This window comes from Tachysurus vachellii, chromosome 4 (genome assembly GCF_030014155.1).
Source record: "Tachysurus vachellii isolate PV-2020 chromosome 4, HZAU_Pvac_v1, whole genome shotgun sequence".
NCBI lineage: Eukaryota > Metazoa > Chordata > Actinopteri > Siluriformes > Bagridae > Tachysurus > Tachysurus vachellii.
Window position 1 is genome coordinate 28,987,777 of NC_083463.1, and position 17,779 is coordinate 29,005,555.

General features: G+C 36.4%; 1 protein-coding gene across 1 annotated transcript; it reads left to right on the forward strand.

Annotated features, from left to right (window-relative positions):
- The first annotated feature begins 3,218 nt into the window (after positions 1-3,218).
- On the forward strand, positions 3,219-16,898 carry cyth4b (cytohesin 4b). Its single transcript, XM_060868789.1, has 13 exons — positions 3,219-3,397; positions 6,623-6,705; positions 7,722-7,786; positions 7,952-8,018; positions 9,974-10,092; positions 10,756-10,836; positions 11,089-11,201; positions 11,301-11,449; positions 12,189-12,300; positions 12,615-12,691; positions 12,799-12,870; positions 13,652-13,806; positions 15,171-16,898. Exons 1-13 carry the CDS (start codon positions 3,271-3,273, stop codon positions 15,250-15,252), a joined length of 1,302 nt encoding a protein of 433 aa, XP_060724772.1. The 5' UTR covers positions 3,219-3,270; the 3' UTR covers positions 15,253-16,898.
- Positions 16,899-17,779: the final 881 nt, after the last annotated feature.

Sequence of the window (17,779 nt, forward strand, 5' to 3'; positions counted from 1 at the left end):
CTGTTTTATTCGTAACTCGACACAGCATTAAAATAGACTAATGTGTACTTGCAGCACTTTAAAAAAAATTCAGAAATCTTGACTGCAATCATGAATCATGATGCCTGAATACATCTGATTCGCTTTTGGTCCCGTAGTCTAATTAATTCTCAAGAACAGTAAACAACGATGCCTTTTCATAAATCTCTGTCTTATTTATAATAAGCTAATTTATGTCATTGATATCAGACAGATTTGAGCTCTATGAAAAGAAGCATATCTTCTATGTGTGCCATTTTGTTCCCTCATTTTTAGACATTTTGCAACTCCCTAGCTTGAAGCATTTACTTCTGATTGAGTTTTATATCTCAAAGTCATGCTTTTTTTTTTTTTTTAAGTTTTTGAATGGCGTCTTAAAATAGCATCCATGTGTGCAGGAAGAAAAGTGTGCACTTACAGTACAGTACACCGAGAATCTAGCTTACTTGAGGTTGTTTAACGATGACAAACTTTTTTTCTAGTTCCTTTTCATGCGGGTAAATGAGCACCTGCTCGTTTTCAGAAGTGAATTCAGTCTGATTTCAACAAAAACAAACATCTAGAGGGAACGTTGAGTGCTTTCCGAAGAGTGCTACAGGGTCTCAAAGATAGGACTACAGCCACATCTACTGGCCAGCAAAAGAACATATGTGTATACTGTAAGTTCCTGCAGTACAGGATACAGTAAGTATAATGTATTGTATACACACCCAGTGTTGTGGACTTGAGTCACATGACTTCAGCTCAGGATCAAAGAAGAAGATTTTTTTTAACTTGATTTTGACCTTCACATTTACATTTACAGCATTTAGCAGATGCCCTTATCCACATTTTTATCTCATTTTTACACAACTGAGCAATTGAGGGTTAAGGGCCTTGTTCAGGGGCCCAGCAGTGGCAGCTTGGTGGATGTAGGAATCGAACTTACAACCTTCCGATTGGTAGTCCAACACCTTAACCACTAGGCTACCACATCCCTCGAGCCGTAATATTTTCAAAGCCAGAGATAAAAAAACTATACATTTAAACCTGTGCAGTGAATTATTCCTCTTCCCAAAAAACTATTCTTTTTCTTTTAACCAAACCATAATCAAGCCTCATTTCCAAGGTTAACAAGATTCTTCACCCTTGCCCCAAGATTTAGAACCTCTTGGTCTGGCTCCTGAGAGGGACCAGCTCCTAAACTTCACTTTCTCAGCTGAAGTTCTCAGCACTTACAGTATGCCCATCGTTCGAGCATGTGGTATAAATCCTCTTCCGTTTTAGTCTGCTTTGCTTACTGCAATAAAAGCAATGCCTTGTACCGGGTAGTGGTATCTCCTAGGCCTATGAGGCCTACAAGGTGTGCTGTATAGCTCTGTAGTGCAAAAAAGCATTATCATAGCTTCAGCCATGACACGGCGTCTCGTTCCCTTCTCAGAGAACTGGGTTACTGTAATGTACACGGAACAGAAGCGGACCCAAACGCAGGATAGCTAAAACAAACAGGGTTTAATAACAGAAAACACGAAACATGACGCAGACTAGAAACAGGACAAACCACAGTAGATGCACAGTTAAATACAAAAAGACAATGACACAATAAGGATCAGGTGTGACGACAGGGAGGAGCAGACGAAGGCAGGGCAGACACGTGACGAGAAACGTAAACAGATGCACGTGGCCAAAGTCCGGGCCGAGTCCTAACAGTTACATACGTAACCTGGTGTCGTTTTCCTAGCAAATTCTATGCGTCTCCATGTAATACCTATTTATATACAGTATATACTTCTAGTCTGTGTAGTAAGTGCTGAACAGATGTATGATCTATGCAAATCTACAGTATCTATCTACAAATAGAGACATGTTTAAGACTTGAAATGTAAACATAAGGATTTATAACTTGACTGGAATACCAAAACCTGAGATTGACTTGGTCCCACACTTGCATTCTGTCATATTACATTTTCTGGGCCAATCACAGCACTTAAACAACATTTGTTTAAAGTTTTGAATAAATACCAGAGACTTATCAGAAAAAACTATTTCAAAGTCCTTTGAAAAACTTGCTAATTTCACAGATCATAAAATTGGCTCTTTTAGCTGAACGTGCAATGTAGAAGTTCACATTTTTTGGCAGACACCCTTATCCAGAGTGATTTACATTTATCTTATTCATACAGCTGAACAGTTGAGGGTTAAGGGCCTTGCTCAGGGGCCCAGGAGTAGCAGCTCGGTGGCCTGAGGATTCAAGCTCATGACCATCTGATCAGTAGTCCAATATCTTATAACCACTGAGCTACCACTTCCCCTGAAGACACATGTTTATATCCATAGTGAAATCACTCTTTATAACCATAGTGAGCAAGACTGGAAAAAGGCAACCAGGCAACATCCAGCATTTTACATTATGCATTTAGCACAGACAAATGATTGGTTCAGTAATTGGTGTGTGGTAGCCTAGTGGTTAAGGTGTTGGGCTACCAATCGGAAGAGTTTGAGTTTGATCCCAGTTCCGCCAAGCGGCAACGGTTGGGCCCCTGAGCGAGGCCCTTAACTCTCAATTGCTCAACAAAGAAATGAGATAATGTAAATTGCTCTGATAAGGAATAATGGAATGTATGTGCAGGAATATAGGTGTTCCTATTAAAGTGAGTGTATGTCTGTGTGTAACTTCATCACCAGTAGATGGCAAACTAATCAGCTGCAAAATGCAGTGAAGACTGAACAAGTGGTGGTTAATACGCCATTAATACTTCAACCACATTCTTCCTCCTCTTCCTCTTCCTCCTGATCGTCATCATGTTTCAACATTAAAATAACTCAAAAAAAGTAAGGGACTAAAACAATGAGCACTGTTATTACAGCAAGACATCGAATGTTTTATTCCTTTTATACTAAAACAAGACTATTATATTTCCCATTTAAAGTTACATTTAATGCTGCAAACATTATAGGCAGCTGCAGACAGCCATTCACTCACTCATCAAAAAAAAAAAAAAAAAAGAACAATAACGTCACCCCTTGGGTAGAATGCAGTTGTGTCATTATTCGGGTTGCCATAAAATTTAGTTAATTTTTAATCCTAAGAGGAAGCTAGATATGATCTACAATAGATGATGTAATTAAAATTCATACTGGTTGCTTGGATGGACTTTATTGCATGAATGGTCTTGAAAAGTTTCAATCTGGCAACCATGTTCCACCAGGTTTCATAGAGGAACTAACAGACAGGCGTTTGCGGCAGTAATTGTCAGCTTCTCACCCTCAGAGATGACTGAAGCATGCAATGTATCTCTAACAACCCAACAAACCAGAGGATCTACATACGGAGTGGAACCAGTTTGTGGACATTTCATAGAAGAGGGCAGTGGTCTGAAAATGGAGAGCTGTCAACTGAGTGAGTAAAGGTTTAAAGCTTTCTTTGACATAGTGGTCATGTTTGTAGAGTGAAAACAGGAAACTGATATTGCACGGTTGGTCTACAATGATGTTCTCAAATATTGGACAAGCTTGAATAGGTTCCTTTAAACACAGATTTTTATGACTTTTTCCTCAACTGATCACACCATTGCCAGTCCTGGAGACTTCATGGACCACTGGATCCAGTACATTGAAGGCTTTGATAAAGAACTTATGATTTTTCTTAGGTTAGGGAAAGTGGAGACTTGCGAACTACGCATCCTGACCAGGGTTGATGCCATGATTGGGACACGGGAGGGTTTGCTGAAACACAGAACCTTGTTTTTGTTGGTGTAGCTCCTCAGAGCTTGAGGTTCTGAACTATTGATCAGCTCAAAATTCATATTTGCCAAGGAAAGGGTTACCTTTAAATTCTCCGGTGGAGGTGTTTAAACAGGTTTAAACAATTGACCTTGTGGTAATAGTGTCCAATCATAATGTGTTAAGATGCTTGCCAAGGCTGGTTATTTACTGATGTCAGCATTGTAACAGGGACTTTCACACTGTCAGAAAAAAGGGCTACTAAACTATACCTTCTTGTTGCTGGGCTGATAGCATTGAGCATAGACCTTTAGTAACTTTGTATGTAACTTTTACTTCAGCTCCATTGGTACTATAGATATGATCTAATCTTTTATACGCTAGATCTTGAACAATTCATATCAAAGGTACTAAAGGGGTACTTGTCAAGGTAAGGCATAGTTTAGTTCCCATTTTCTGAGTGTGCACATCAGAATATCAAACTAGCATCTAGAGCAGGGGGATTTAACTAAAATAGGTATTAAAAAATTCCTTGTTTACAAAAGTCTGGATAAACAACTCACATTCGAAGCATTTATTAATTTTGATAAACCAATGTGATTAGCTGTAACAAGACACAAAACTGCTACAGAAGCCAGTATTGTGTACTATTGTGTGTACTGAAAACTAGAATAGTTGATGGGCTCCAAGTTTATTGGCCAGTATCCAACTTGAAGCGCAGTTGCAGATAAAAAACAAACCACAGAATCTCATTATGTTTTGTACATGTGTGTCTTGTTTCCTGCTATCTGAATTTCTTAGCATGAATATCTGTATTACTGTAAATCTTTTGCCACTGCTTTGTGGTCAGTGGCATTATGATAATCCAGTTTTGAAGCACCCTGACAAAACAGTGAATAAATAACAATTAGGTAAATAATGAAAATAATTCATCATAAAAATATTTGTGTCAACAATAATTTCCATTGTGTTGCTGTTAATTTTGTATTTTTTTCTATCCTAGTTTATCAAACTGTTCACTCTCTCCTTTACATCCACCCACAAGACACCTTGACAACATTTAGACCTCACATAACCACAACTGTTTCCTGTTCCACATTGTGATTACAAACTACTCAGACCTACAGATAGCAACGGTGCATTATGACCCATGTAGAATACATTTAAAATCTAGTTAGTTTTCTATTACAAAGGTGTTGGTTAAAATTCTTCATGTTGATGATTCATGAAGGCTATATTAGCTAATCAGAAGCTGGGTTTGTTACACAGCAAGCTAAATGCTAATTTCTTCATACATAGCAGGAATGTCAAACTTTGATTTGGTCTTTTTCTTTTCCTAACATAAAAACTGCCAATAAAGGATTTGTTAAGTCCAAATTTGGGGTTTTATATGAGATAGCATGCTAATATTTGCTAACAATTGCAGTAACAAGCCTCTGTGGACTCATGGAGCTAGCAAGTCTTTTCTATTTTGCTTGGAGAGAATATTACTCTGTGTGTGGAGGTACTGTAGGGTTGTAATTCTTTTTCTAGTTGCTAAATTAAAACAGACTCCATTTAGCTAGGCAATTCTGTACCGATGCAATACGCAGGTTTAGCTTATTTATAAATGCTGATATAGTGTCAATAGGAAGCTTCACCGCGAATTCTCTCTGAGAGTCAGAAAAACACTGCATTTTTGTTTTTTTGAGAAGTGTTACAGACACTTGTCAGTTCCACCCTTCACACACACACACACACACACACACACACACACACACACACACACACATACACACACACTACATGTCACATGTAAGCATGTTCATTACAAGAAGAGAGAAATGTGGATATGGTTGTGCTGTTGTTGTGGTTGTGTTGTTGATGACTTATTGATAGTTTACTTATTGTCCTTTTTGAGACATTTGTTTTTTTTTTTTAGCTTTTTTGGTTTTTGTTTTACTTTCATTTATTTACTTTTAACAATGATTAGATCGTAGTTTCAAGATTCCAGTAAAGATCTAATCCAAAATCATAATTCTGCCGTATTGGATAAGAGTGTGGGAAAATTCCAGAAAACCTTTTAATGCTTTCATTTGTAAAACATTAGTGGGAGGATTGCCTCAGTGGTTAGTGGTTAGGTTTCTGTGGTTGGATATGACAAAATTGAAGTATTTCCATAGAACTATGGTTAAGTCCTTAATGCAGTACCATTTTATGTTATAAAATACCTATCTATACAGTATAACTATATAACTATAGCTGTATAACATGCACACAAATGTATATGGTGGATGAGTCACGTAAAGATTTTTACAAAAAAAATGTAGTTAAGAATGTAGAATGAAGTTAAGGTCAACTTTTTATTGGCAAGACTTTTTTTTATTATTTATTGAAGGAGTCTCCAGTGGCAGTGCTTTAAACAGTCAGAGGTAGAGCTATACATTTTAAAATTTCTGACATAAGAAACTCTTCAGATTGGAGGACAAAAAAAGGAGAAAAGAGAGGGATTGTTGGGACCATAGTTTTATTATAGTCCCATTTTTTTTATTGTGGTATTAAAGTTTACTTTATTAAAAACCATGCATTACTAAGACAAAGAGAAAAAACATCCTAAAATACTCACATAAAATCTATGTTTATAAAGATACTATATGAATATGACATTTCAGTACTGATACCAATACAAAAATCTTTTAACAAGCAAAACAATTCTTAAAAATTGGTCAAAATTTATTGACGGTCATTTCACTGAAATGAAAAAAGTTGAGAAGTATTAATCCCCACATAGCTTTCAGTTTTAGTCTGACATTAACTTTTTTTTTTTTACGTCCAGGATCACACCTTGAATGTTTAGGCTGAGACTGAGATAATGTATTTGTTTTATTGTGTGTGTGTGTTTGTGTGTTTGTGCATATTTTAGTGCCTCCTGATTTTTTGCCGGAGGAACGGATTGAGATTGAAAACCTCAAGCTACACAAGCAGGACCTCCTGGCTGACATTCAGGTGCTATTAAATGCCTGCTTCATGTTATACTTTTTAATTCAATTATTATTATTTAATGTTTCACTTTTCAATTCTTGTGGTATTGCTGTTTGTTGGTGCTGTTTGTTGTGCCATGGTGGCTCTAGTGGTTAAGGTTGATCAGAGGATTGAGGTTCAAGCCCCAGCACTGCCAAGCTGCCACTGTTGGGCCCTTGAGCAAGGCCCTTAACCCTCACTGACCCTAAGTTGAAATATGTGAAAAAAGAATTTCACTGTTCTGTCATGTATATGCGACAAAATTAAGGCTTCTACTCTATTCATTGATTCTAGGATAACCAATTACACTGTAAACCATAAATCAGATGAAGACAGATTTTGTACTTCGGATTCGTTCATGCGTTCAAAATATTAAATAATCTGATGTTAACCTCAGAAATGAAACATTATTCTGATCGAACAGATGTGATGTAAACAGATAGAAATACATCCTTTTTTTTATTGAAGGCTTGTCAGTAAAGGTCACATGGTTTAGCAAAGAGGTGTGTGTCAAGACTGGCAACACATCATCTCAAGTAACTGCCTGGTCATGGTTGTCGTGAAACAAGAATGATAAGTGAAACAGAAACAAAAATTAAACACTCCCATGCACTCCCATCTTTAATTTAGACCAGTAATGAACTGGAGCGATGTAGCTTATGTAACTGTCCAAGCTAGAATGTTAAAGAAAATATTATTTATAAACTAAAGAAAATATTAAAATTTTATTTAAATATTATGGAATATATGAATAAAATGAAATGGCAGCAAAACCTTTATTTTCTGACAATGTTTTATTTTTTTTACTTGCTAGTTTCTTAACATCATTGAGGTTTTGTGTAGTTTTTTTAGCCTGTTAGTCAGTTTTCAGTTGCTCTGTTTTCACAATAAAAAAAAAAATGGACCATGGTACTGTAGCAACAGCATTGTTTCCATAGTGCTTCTGTGTGACTAAGTATGTGAGAGTCAGTGAGTCAAAATGTGCTGGAATATTTTTGCAGAAGCTGAAATGGGAGATTGAAAATGTAATGGCTGAAATTCATGACTTTGAGTCTTCAGAAGAGAAGTGAGTGAACATCCACCCATTCAAGCACACTTGAATGTTCGATCACGTAGTCTGTTTCAAATCAGTTTTGTTATTAGGTTATGCTTTACTCACTTGTATTTTTAGACTGAGCTGTGAATATTAGCTTCGTTCACTTTCTTTCTTTTTTTTTTTTATATATTATAGCAAAGTACTCGAAAGAGGAAAGCAGATTTCTAGTGGCAAGAAGAAATTCAACATGGACCCAAAAAAGGTACTTTTTTTTTTGTCTTACATCACTGCCTTCTGTTGACATTCAGGAAGATTATTTAATGCTTCAGTGACTACAAAGTACAGATTAAAACAAAATTTATCTACACAGCATCTGCAGAAGAAACCAGACAAGTTTTCAGCAAATGTTCAGAAATGTCACTCACTAAGGCTTAAATCTACTTTCCTTCCATTCAAATTGGTTAGACGTTAAAGTTTGGTCATGTCTGGTACAAGTAGAAAAAGTTAGCACCTGAAAGACAGAAACGGAAGAGCCACCCCTTATGGTTTTTTTTTATAACAGAGCTGTGGTTTTTCATTTTGAGCAAGTGTGGTTTTCAAATGGATGACTTTCACAGCAACAACAAGACTGCCATGCAGAAACAAACAAAACCATTTGGTGTTATGATCAATGGGCTGAAAAGTTTTTTGAAATTTGTTCAAATTACGTGCAGTGTTTTTTACGATCCTTCAGGACCAATTTTGTGAAAAATATGTACATGTAGTTCTTCATAGAGAGTAAATAACTGGGCTTTTTTTTTATTTCACTTGAAGTGCTAGTCTGTGAGATGCTCTGTCTAATCCATTTGTAGGATTTTTTTTCTATAGACAACCAGAACAATCAGAATTAAAATATTAATCAGGATTATAGAGTTCCACTACTACTACTAAAAAAATGAAGCTTACTGTACAATGAGTCAAGCTTAACATGATTGCTGGTGCAACTTCATTTGATTTCCTATGTTAGATTTAATGATACCAAATTACTAAATGTACTGTAAACTAAACCAGACAATTAGTGCAGTGTGGCTGTCCAGTTCCTTTAGGAACATTGAATAAAAGAGTTGTTTAATGGATTGAGTATAAATTGTATGCTCAGAAGAAAAATATCATCTTCTTGGTGCCAAAGACTTGAAGAAGGGCAAAAATTAGGTAGACCAATCTAGAACTTGAGACTCTGGACTTGACTCAGACTCATTATTACTTTGGGCTTTAAAACTCTGGATCAGGACACACACTCGATTCTATAGCTTGGGTGTCTGGATTCAGTGTACACAGCTTGGAACTCTAGACTCAACTCATCTTGGGCCTCTAGACTCAGCTTGATGCTACCACTTGGAAATGTGGCTTAGGACTCTTGACTCAACTTAAACTCTACAGCTTGGGACACTGGATTTGACTTGGCTCTAAATCTCAGACTTTTTGAGACTCTGCTCAGTTCAGACTTGATGGCTTGGGACTCGGCTTTACTACTTGGAACTCTGAATTCTGAACTTGACTTAGACTCCCATTCAACACAGACTTTGTGGCTTGAGACTCTGAGTTCAATTCGGACTTTACTACAGGTTAGGACTTTAGACTTGACTCTTGACTCTAAGGTTTGGGACTTTAGATTCAACAAAGACCCTTTGGATTCTGGCCTTGACAAAGGCACTTAGCCTTTGGATTTTGGACATTAAGGTTTGGGACTCTGAACTTGTCTCAGACCCTAGAGCTTGGCACTCTGGACTCAACTTGACTCAGCAGCTTGGGATTCTGCCTTCGATATAAACTATACAACTTGGGACTCTGTACTCAACTTGCATTTTAGTTTTGCGGACATGGAGGTGCCTTGACATCTAATATTTGTTTTATACTGTGACAATCATTAGGATTTAAACTCAGGCCTCTGCCACTAAGGTCAATGAGCCATTTTATTCTTTTAGGTATCACCATATATTGTAAAAGTGATCAGGAAGTTATACTCACTATGTAGTCATTTTTTAAGTAATGCTGATTAACAAATAGTTTTTTTGTGGACTAACCGGAAACAAATGCGGATGACAACATAGAGGAAGACATTAAAGGCACATTGCATTGCACAGATGTTACATTATCGTCACTTTAGGTGTACAACATCAAATTCATTGTGCAAAAACAAGGTTAGGGTACAGCAGGTTCATGTGTCTATTTTTGCAGGGGATCAATTACCTGGTGCAAAATAACCTGCTGGAGTGGAACCCCCAGAGCATTGCTGAGTTCCTCTATAAAGAGGAAGGTCTCAATAAGACTGCTATAGGAGACTTCTTGGGAGAAAGGTAAGGCCTCAACCATAAATCCGTTACAATTTTTACTAGAAAAGCACATGAAATATGTTTTTAAAATGTTTCCTGGTAAAACATATAGCCACATTTTTGTCAAACTATAACATTATACTTTACCACATCTATAAAAGTACATCTTCAATTGAAGTAATATGTAATTAGATCTGCTCCAGATCTTGTTACCTGGTTCCATGTGTGACCACAATAGTAGTTTGGCAGGGAGTCAAATTTCTAACAATTTCTAAGCAATTGTATTTAATTATCAACTCGTTTTGTGTCTTTATTTTGTTTTGTTTTGTCCTGGCACTCTAAGGGTAGGTTTGCTAATAAGATGGAAGTTGCTTTATCACAAAATCTGTTATTGTAAAAACTTTCATCTACTTTATATGACATTTAGTCTTTGGTACACTCTTTGGTAAAAAAAAAAAAAAAAAAAAAGCACATTTCTAAGCAAATTTATTTCAATATATATATATATATATATATATATATATATATATATATATATATATTACTTTCATTGTTGTTAACTACATTAACTCTAAGAACAGATTGAACATCTGAAATACTGTTATTTATTGTTATTTTTATTTCAACTTTGTCTGATTTTGTTGTTTCTGATACTTGAACTCAATGCAATCTTTTTAACCTCCACAGAGAGGAGATGCACCTCAAGATCCTAAAAGCTTTCGTGGAACTTCATGAGTTTTCAGACCTCAACCTTGTCCAGGCTTTGAGGTAAGGATCAAATTTGTAATCATTTAAACATGTTGGTTAAATACATTTTATACTCCATTATTGAATGCTAGATTCTGATTTGTCAGAAGGTACTGATTCATTTTCTACAACAGCAGCTTGGATGGTAGCTACAAGGTTTCAAGACAATTAACAAATTTAGAATAATGGACTTTCAAACATGTTATTGTTTCTATAGCTACTCATACATGTAAATCCTTATAAAACATACGAATATTGTTTTGTTTATCTCAGGCAGTTCCTGTGGAGCTTCCGCCTTCCTGGTGAGGCACAAAAGATTGACCGTATGATGGAGGCCTTTGCCACTCGTTACTGCGAATGCAATCCAGACGTCTTCCAGTCCACGGGTGAGCTAATGTTCTCTTTTGCTTTCACCTGATAGGAAATTTTCTTGACATCTAAGCATCCAAACATGGATCATATATATATGAGTAATCTATTTTCAGACACCTGTTACATCCTCTCATTTGCCATCATCATGCTGAACACCAGCCTGCACAACCCCAACGTAAAGGACAAGACGACACTGGAGCGCTTCATCAGTATGAACAGAGGCATCAACAATGGCGATGATCTTCCCAATGAGCTTCTCATGGTCAGAGCCAATCACCTGAACACATCCTACCATGATAAGCCACACATAACTTATGTCTAAAGAAAATAAGGAAATGAAAACAATTCAATGTGGAAGCAGTAAAGGCGTCAGTAAGCAAAAGACGCGTGAATCAGATTAAAAAGATCGGGCATACTGGTTTACAAGCTCCAAACTGACATTAGGTTATTGTCTGGGTGGAGTGTCACGTGTCCTACCTGTGTCTGTACGGGGTTTCTTACACCAGGTCAAACATTCTCATATAGTGGGAGCAGTGGTGGCTCAAGCAGTTAAGGCTCTTGTTTGATGATTGATGGATCATGGTTCAAGCCTCAGCACCTCCAAGCTACCACTGTGGGGCCCTTGAGCAATGCCCTTAACCCTCTCTTCTCCAGGGGTGCTGTATCATGGCTGACCCTGCGCTCTGACCCCGACCCCCAAAGTTAGGATATGCGAAGAAAGAATTTCACTGTGCTATGTATATTTGACAAAAATAAAGGCTTCTATTCTAAATACACATACAGTACTAGACCATTTTTATTTTGATTTCAATGTTTGTAATCTTTAAATGAATAAAGAGAATATCGCTTTCTTTTAAAACAAGATCTTGATATTTTCAGAATGAAACTGTAAGTTCTCACTGAGTATTCAGATCACGTTTTGGAATTACTCTTTGGCACTCCATACCCAGAGTTTCTCCATACCCTCATGTGTTCCTCTTTTCTGTAACCTCTCACCACAGAAACTGTATGATAGCATACGAAACGAGCCGTTCAAAATCCCGGAAGACGACGGGAACGATCTTACTCACACGTTCTTCAACCCTGACCGGGAAGGCTGGCTTCTCAAATTGGGTGATTGCATCCAGCTTTTATTTCATCTATTTTAGTTTGTATTAAGAGAAAAAGTAATTACAATTTAATTCCACAGCGCTGTTGAATTTTCAAATATGATTGATCCGATGATGGTGGGGTATAAAACACATCAAGATCAAGGGTGTAATTCTGGAATTTTTCAGGATGACCCTGAAAAATGATGTTCAGGGTGTTAGTCCATATACTATCACCCCATTGATGATTTCTTTCCTGTGACATATCTTTTATTTCTTACTTATTTCTTATATACAGTAGAGTTGTGGTTAACATACTGTGATGTAATGGCTGTGCAGGAGGACGAGTAAAAACATGGAAGAGGAGATGGTTTATCTTGACTGATAACTGCCTCTACTACTTTGAATACACCACAGTGAGTAAATAGTCCTTTATGTCTGGTACTGCGATGTGAGCTGTGAGCTTCACCATCATTTTAACCTTCATTAAATCCAGACAACTCATCGAATGTTTGGTTTCTAGGACAAAGAACCGAGGGGGATCATTCCTCTAGAGAACCTCTGTGTCAGAGAAGTCAACTACACACGCAAACCGGTGAGCTCACAGGCAATTTGATCAAATTGCACATCTTTGCAATCGTGTATCGGATTACAGACAACATAGATTAATTGGCGATTAATCAAAGAGTAATCAATGAATCAATGGCACTTAGATGACTGCTTAGGATTAGTGATGCTTCTGCTTTGTGTAGGAAGTTTAGTTATTTCATAACTTCTTTTTATATATGTGTGTGTGTGTGTGTGTGTGTGTGTGTGTCTGAAGGGAAAGTACATAGTTTACATTTAACCTTTAAAGACCTGTTAATGGTTGTGCTTGTGTCAGACTTTTACATGTAAGCCACTCTCCTGTGATTGCACCAAAGGAAGTTCTGTAACATTAAATTGACTTTACACAGACTCACACTGATCGGTGTTAACAAATAAGCTCTTTGATAAGGTGGAATAAAGTACGAGGGCTACGTGATGTGGAAAATGATCAAAAATTGCAACTAAAACAATTCATAGTATAATTGAATAAATGATTCATAGCATAATAACCCAGTAGAGATATAGGTGTTCCTTATAAAATGGTCAGTGAGTGTATTTAATAAAAAGGTCATTTTTTAACCATGTATACGTATGTGAATATGTGGGATGTGGTAGCCTAGTGGTTAAGGTGTTGGACTACCAATGGGAAGGTTTTGAGTTCGATTCCTATGTCCACCTAAGGCCCTTAACCCTCAATTGCTCAGTTGTATAAAAATGAGATAAAATGTAAGTTACTCTGGATAAGGGCGTCTGCTAAATGCTGTAAATGTAAATGAATATGTTTGCAGTACTGTTTGGAGCTGTACAACCCCAACAGTAAGGGACAGAAGATCAAAGCATGTAAGACGGAGACAGACGGCAGGGTGGTGGAGGGGAAACATCAGAGCTACATGATCTGTGCTTCAGCAGCCGAGGAGAGAGACAACTGGATCGAAGCTATCAGGTCTCACAATACCTCCTTCCATAGTCTTATGCTAATTCTACCTTTAAATTCGGTTATGTTCACTGTATTTACCAAAAAACTCAATTTATTTAAATTGCTCTTTTGTGGTATTTATGGCAGTGTACATTGAGTACACATTTCTTAAAATATATACATTTTTGTTTTTTTTATATTATACTTTTAGTTATAATATAGCTTTCTGAGGTAAATTGTGATATCCTTGATATCTTTTGCTGGCTATGTACATGCTAGCTAGCTAGCTAGCCAGAAATCTTTGGTTGTTACCTATAGCTTACACTTAGCATATAGTTAGCCAAAAATGTTCTTATTAGATATATAATAGGCTTCAAAATCAAAAGCCATCTTCCAAGAACTGTTTTATTTTATCAGACAAAACATAAGCTAAAATACTCCTCTTTTGGTATTCATTACTTCAGGAGTTCAAATTGTTTACGTAATTGTTCAAATTACTTACATAATTCTTCTGACATAAAGTGGAATTTTAGTTTTATGCATCAGTTCCATAGTAATTTACCAATAAATCTGTGGAAAATGTTGATATTCCTGGTGCTGTTAGCTTAGCTAGCCTTCCTGTTGCTATTCACTTTTGCTAGTGCTGTTAGATTTGCTAGCCTTCATTATTAGCATGCTTATACTCAATGGATGTTACCTAAAGTACATAATTCTTACAAACTAATCATTCTGTGTTTATATGAATATTTGGTTTTGTTGCATTTATTAGTAATTTACTAACAATTCTGAAGAAAAATATTGCTATTCCTGACTCCTTTATCTAGCTGATGTGTATTGATAGCCTTGAACTACTTAGTGGAATATTGGAACCATATTATTGTGCACTGTAGGTATTTTTAGATAAATACAGGTCTGAGATCTGACTAAAGGATAAAAATTATTTATTGGTAACCAAAAGCTAATACCAAGTCACTCAGTAGTTGCTGATACTTCTATCTAATTTAAATGATATACTTTACTTCTGTGGTTTCCATGACCTTTAAAGAGTTGTGACACAATTCTCTCGAGTTGTAACCCTGATCAAAATGTTGATATTTCTACATGTTAGCTTGCTCTCTCTTAAGTATAAATTGTTCAGGGGTTGTGATGTAACATGTTGAAGTTTCCCAATATATCTATGGACGTTTGGCTTGGTATTAATCACTAAGTTCAATTGTAATGTTATATATCCATGCTTTTTGTTATTTACCATCATACCTGAGCTATATATTGCTATTCCTGTTTTTTTTCTAGCCTCGGTTAATAGATAAATAAGTAAATAGCATCAGTAGTCTTTTAGTTTCAGCTTCACATGAATCTGTTTCTATTGTTATAATTTTTTTTTATTACAGGGCAAGCATCACAAAGGATCCGTTTTATGACCTGGTCTCAGTCAGAAAAAAGAAAGTCATCAAGCAAACACCAGAGGATTGACCACAGCAGAGGACCATGGGGTACAGAGTTTAGAAGTGAGCCTGCATGAAGCACACACCAAACAGGAAATGAAAAGCAATCCTGCTGATTCTGTGGAACAATCAGTAGTTAATAGCAAAACGAGTCCTTTTTTTAAAGACCTTCAGCCTGTTGTCTACAATCTGTTTAAATCTGCTTCATTTAAAGGCCTTGAGAAGGCATTTTTTTTTAGATCAGAGTACTATTAACGTACTTATATATTACTGGGCTCGTTTTGTAATAACCATAGCTGGACATTTTGAAGAGAGTGTTTTCCTTGTGGGAAATTAAGCCTCCTGAGTGAGAATGCCAGTATAGGAAGTGTGTATTATCGCTGCACATGCGAGCTAATCAGAAATCTGATTTGACCTGATTGATGATGAAAACACAAAATTTAACGTGGGCTCGATGTTCAGATATCGCCTCGCTCGTCTATTGTTTTGGAATTAAAATCAAATTCCGAACAAATCAATGTAAATAGGTGTGATGATATCGATTGTATTCAAATCGTAACACGTCTAGTAAGCTCCTAGCAAACAGAGATGAACTGATTGCGTCTCTTCACCCAAGGTGAGTTAAGAGCACAGTGAGGATTTATTATAGAAATTACACACCATGGTTTTCAGGCCTTGGATATAACTACTGATTTAAGTTCTATTTAGATCTTACACAGGTTTCAGTTGTACCCAATACTGACCTTGAATTTTAAGCTACAATTTATGTTTTGGGCTGTAAGTACACTTAAACATGGAATGCCATTTGAAACTAATATTAAATCTATATAATATGAGTTACTTAATTAATGAATTAACCTTAAGAATCAACCTGAATAGTCACCACCAGATGTTTTAAATGTAATTTAAATGGGAAGCTGCTACCAAAAAATAAAAAGTGTTTTTGGGTCACAATGATGATTTTCCCAGCCAATCAGGTCACAAGATGAGGTGGTAAGCAACAAACGCAAACATGGATGACAAACTACTAGTGAAACACTTTCATGTAAAGTGAGTTCTAAACAAAATGACGTCAGGAACGGCAATATTTTAATCAAGCTAAAAATAACAGCGCATCTATGTTTGGGACATCCCACATTAACTGTGGATGCATACACTTCATTTATTTTGCCTCCAAAGCTACACTGAAACAAAACAACCTCCTTTAGTTCATTTTTAGTTCTTATTTGTTGTTGATACTAATAATCGACTCTAGAGATCAAGCTCGGCTAGTTAGTTAGCCGATGTCATTGTAGCTAGGCCACCTTATAGTGTTGCACAGCGAGCTAACTTGTAGTGAACATGGTTAATAACTGGACATAACTTCCTGTGTTTGCTCTTTGTTGTATACATAGGTTATATATTTATTAATATACAGTATGTCCTATGCATTTTGTGTATATTATACTTGGATATAAATTTGATTATTTATCAGAAAAAAAAAGAATAAATGTAAACTTATGTATTGCTGTAGGTGTAATATTTTGTACGTTGTACGTTGGACATACTTCTTATTTGACTGATACAGTATATGTATTTTTTTTCTATTGTACAATATTGTGTATTGTGGATGTGAGATCAGTATATTATAGTGAATCACTTGATTGTTGTTATTAAAGTTTTTATTTAATTGTATCAGTGTCTGATCCTTGAAAAATGCAGTGTGATGAATTTTAAAAACATGCAACGTTCACAGCATGACTTATTCTGACGCATGTTGTGTTTTGCAAAAAAGGGAAGTGTCAGCTAAGTTCCTTTTCTCTTTTGTCTCTCTCTCTCTCTCTCTCTCTCTCTCTCTCTCTCTCTCTCTGTTACACTTGCATGCTCACGAAGCTATCAGGTTAATACTAGCATATATATATTTGTTTCTAATGGTGCCTCATAAGTGTCTTAAAAACTGTAAACAGTGCATGTAAACACATCCCACACACACACACACACACACACACACACACACACCCACACACACACACACACATACACACGCTCTTTCTCACGACAGTTTTATTTTTAGCCACGAGGCATTTCTCTGTAGCTAATAGAAACCAGTTTTTTTTGTTCTTGAAGGATTTTGTTTTAGCTGAGATAAGCTTATTATTTCATACGTCATTCTTATTTTTGCGTAGCTAACATTCTGTAGTGATTCCAAAATTTGTGTGGTTTAAAAGATGCTCCCTTGTACACAGGAAACCCGTTATTTCATGACTATGACGATGTAGCTTGATCAAAATGGCTTCAGCGTCTCCTGTTTCTGTCCAGCATTTTCTTTACTGTCTGTGGGGTTTCATATGTTCTCTGTGTGCCCGCATGGCTTCCTCTGGGTTTATCCCACTTCCCAAAAAGCTGCCAGTTGGTGACACCAAATCCGCCCACGGTGCCAATGAGTTCCATAAAAATGCTCAGTGTTTCCAGGACAGGCTTTAGAACAAGTGTGAGTGACCAGAATAAACCGGTTACTCTTGATTAATTAATAAAGATGAATGAACACAGTGGGAACTCATTGTTTAAGCTTTTCA

Coding starts and splice junctions, on each gene's coding strand:
- cyth4b (XM_060868789.1), top strand. CDS start 3,271: ATGACTGAAGCATGCAATGTATCTCTAACAACCCAACAAACCAGAGGA. Junction 3,398..6,622: donor AATGGAGAGCTGTCAACTGA/GTGAGTAAAGGT, acceptor TGCATATTTTAG/TGCCTCCTGATTTTTTGCCG. Junction 6,706..7,721: donor ACCTCCTGGCTGACATTCAG/GTGCTATTAAAT, acceptor ATATTTTTGCAG/AAGCTGAAATGGGAGATTGA.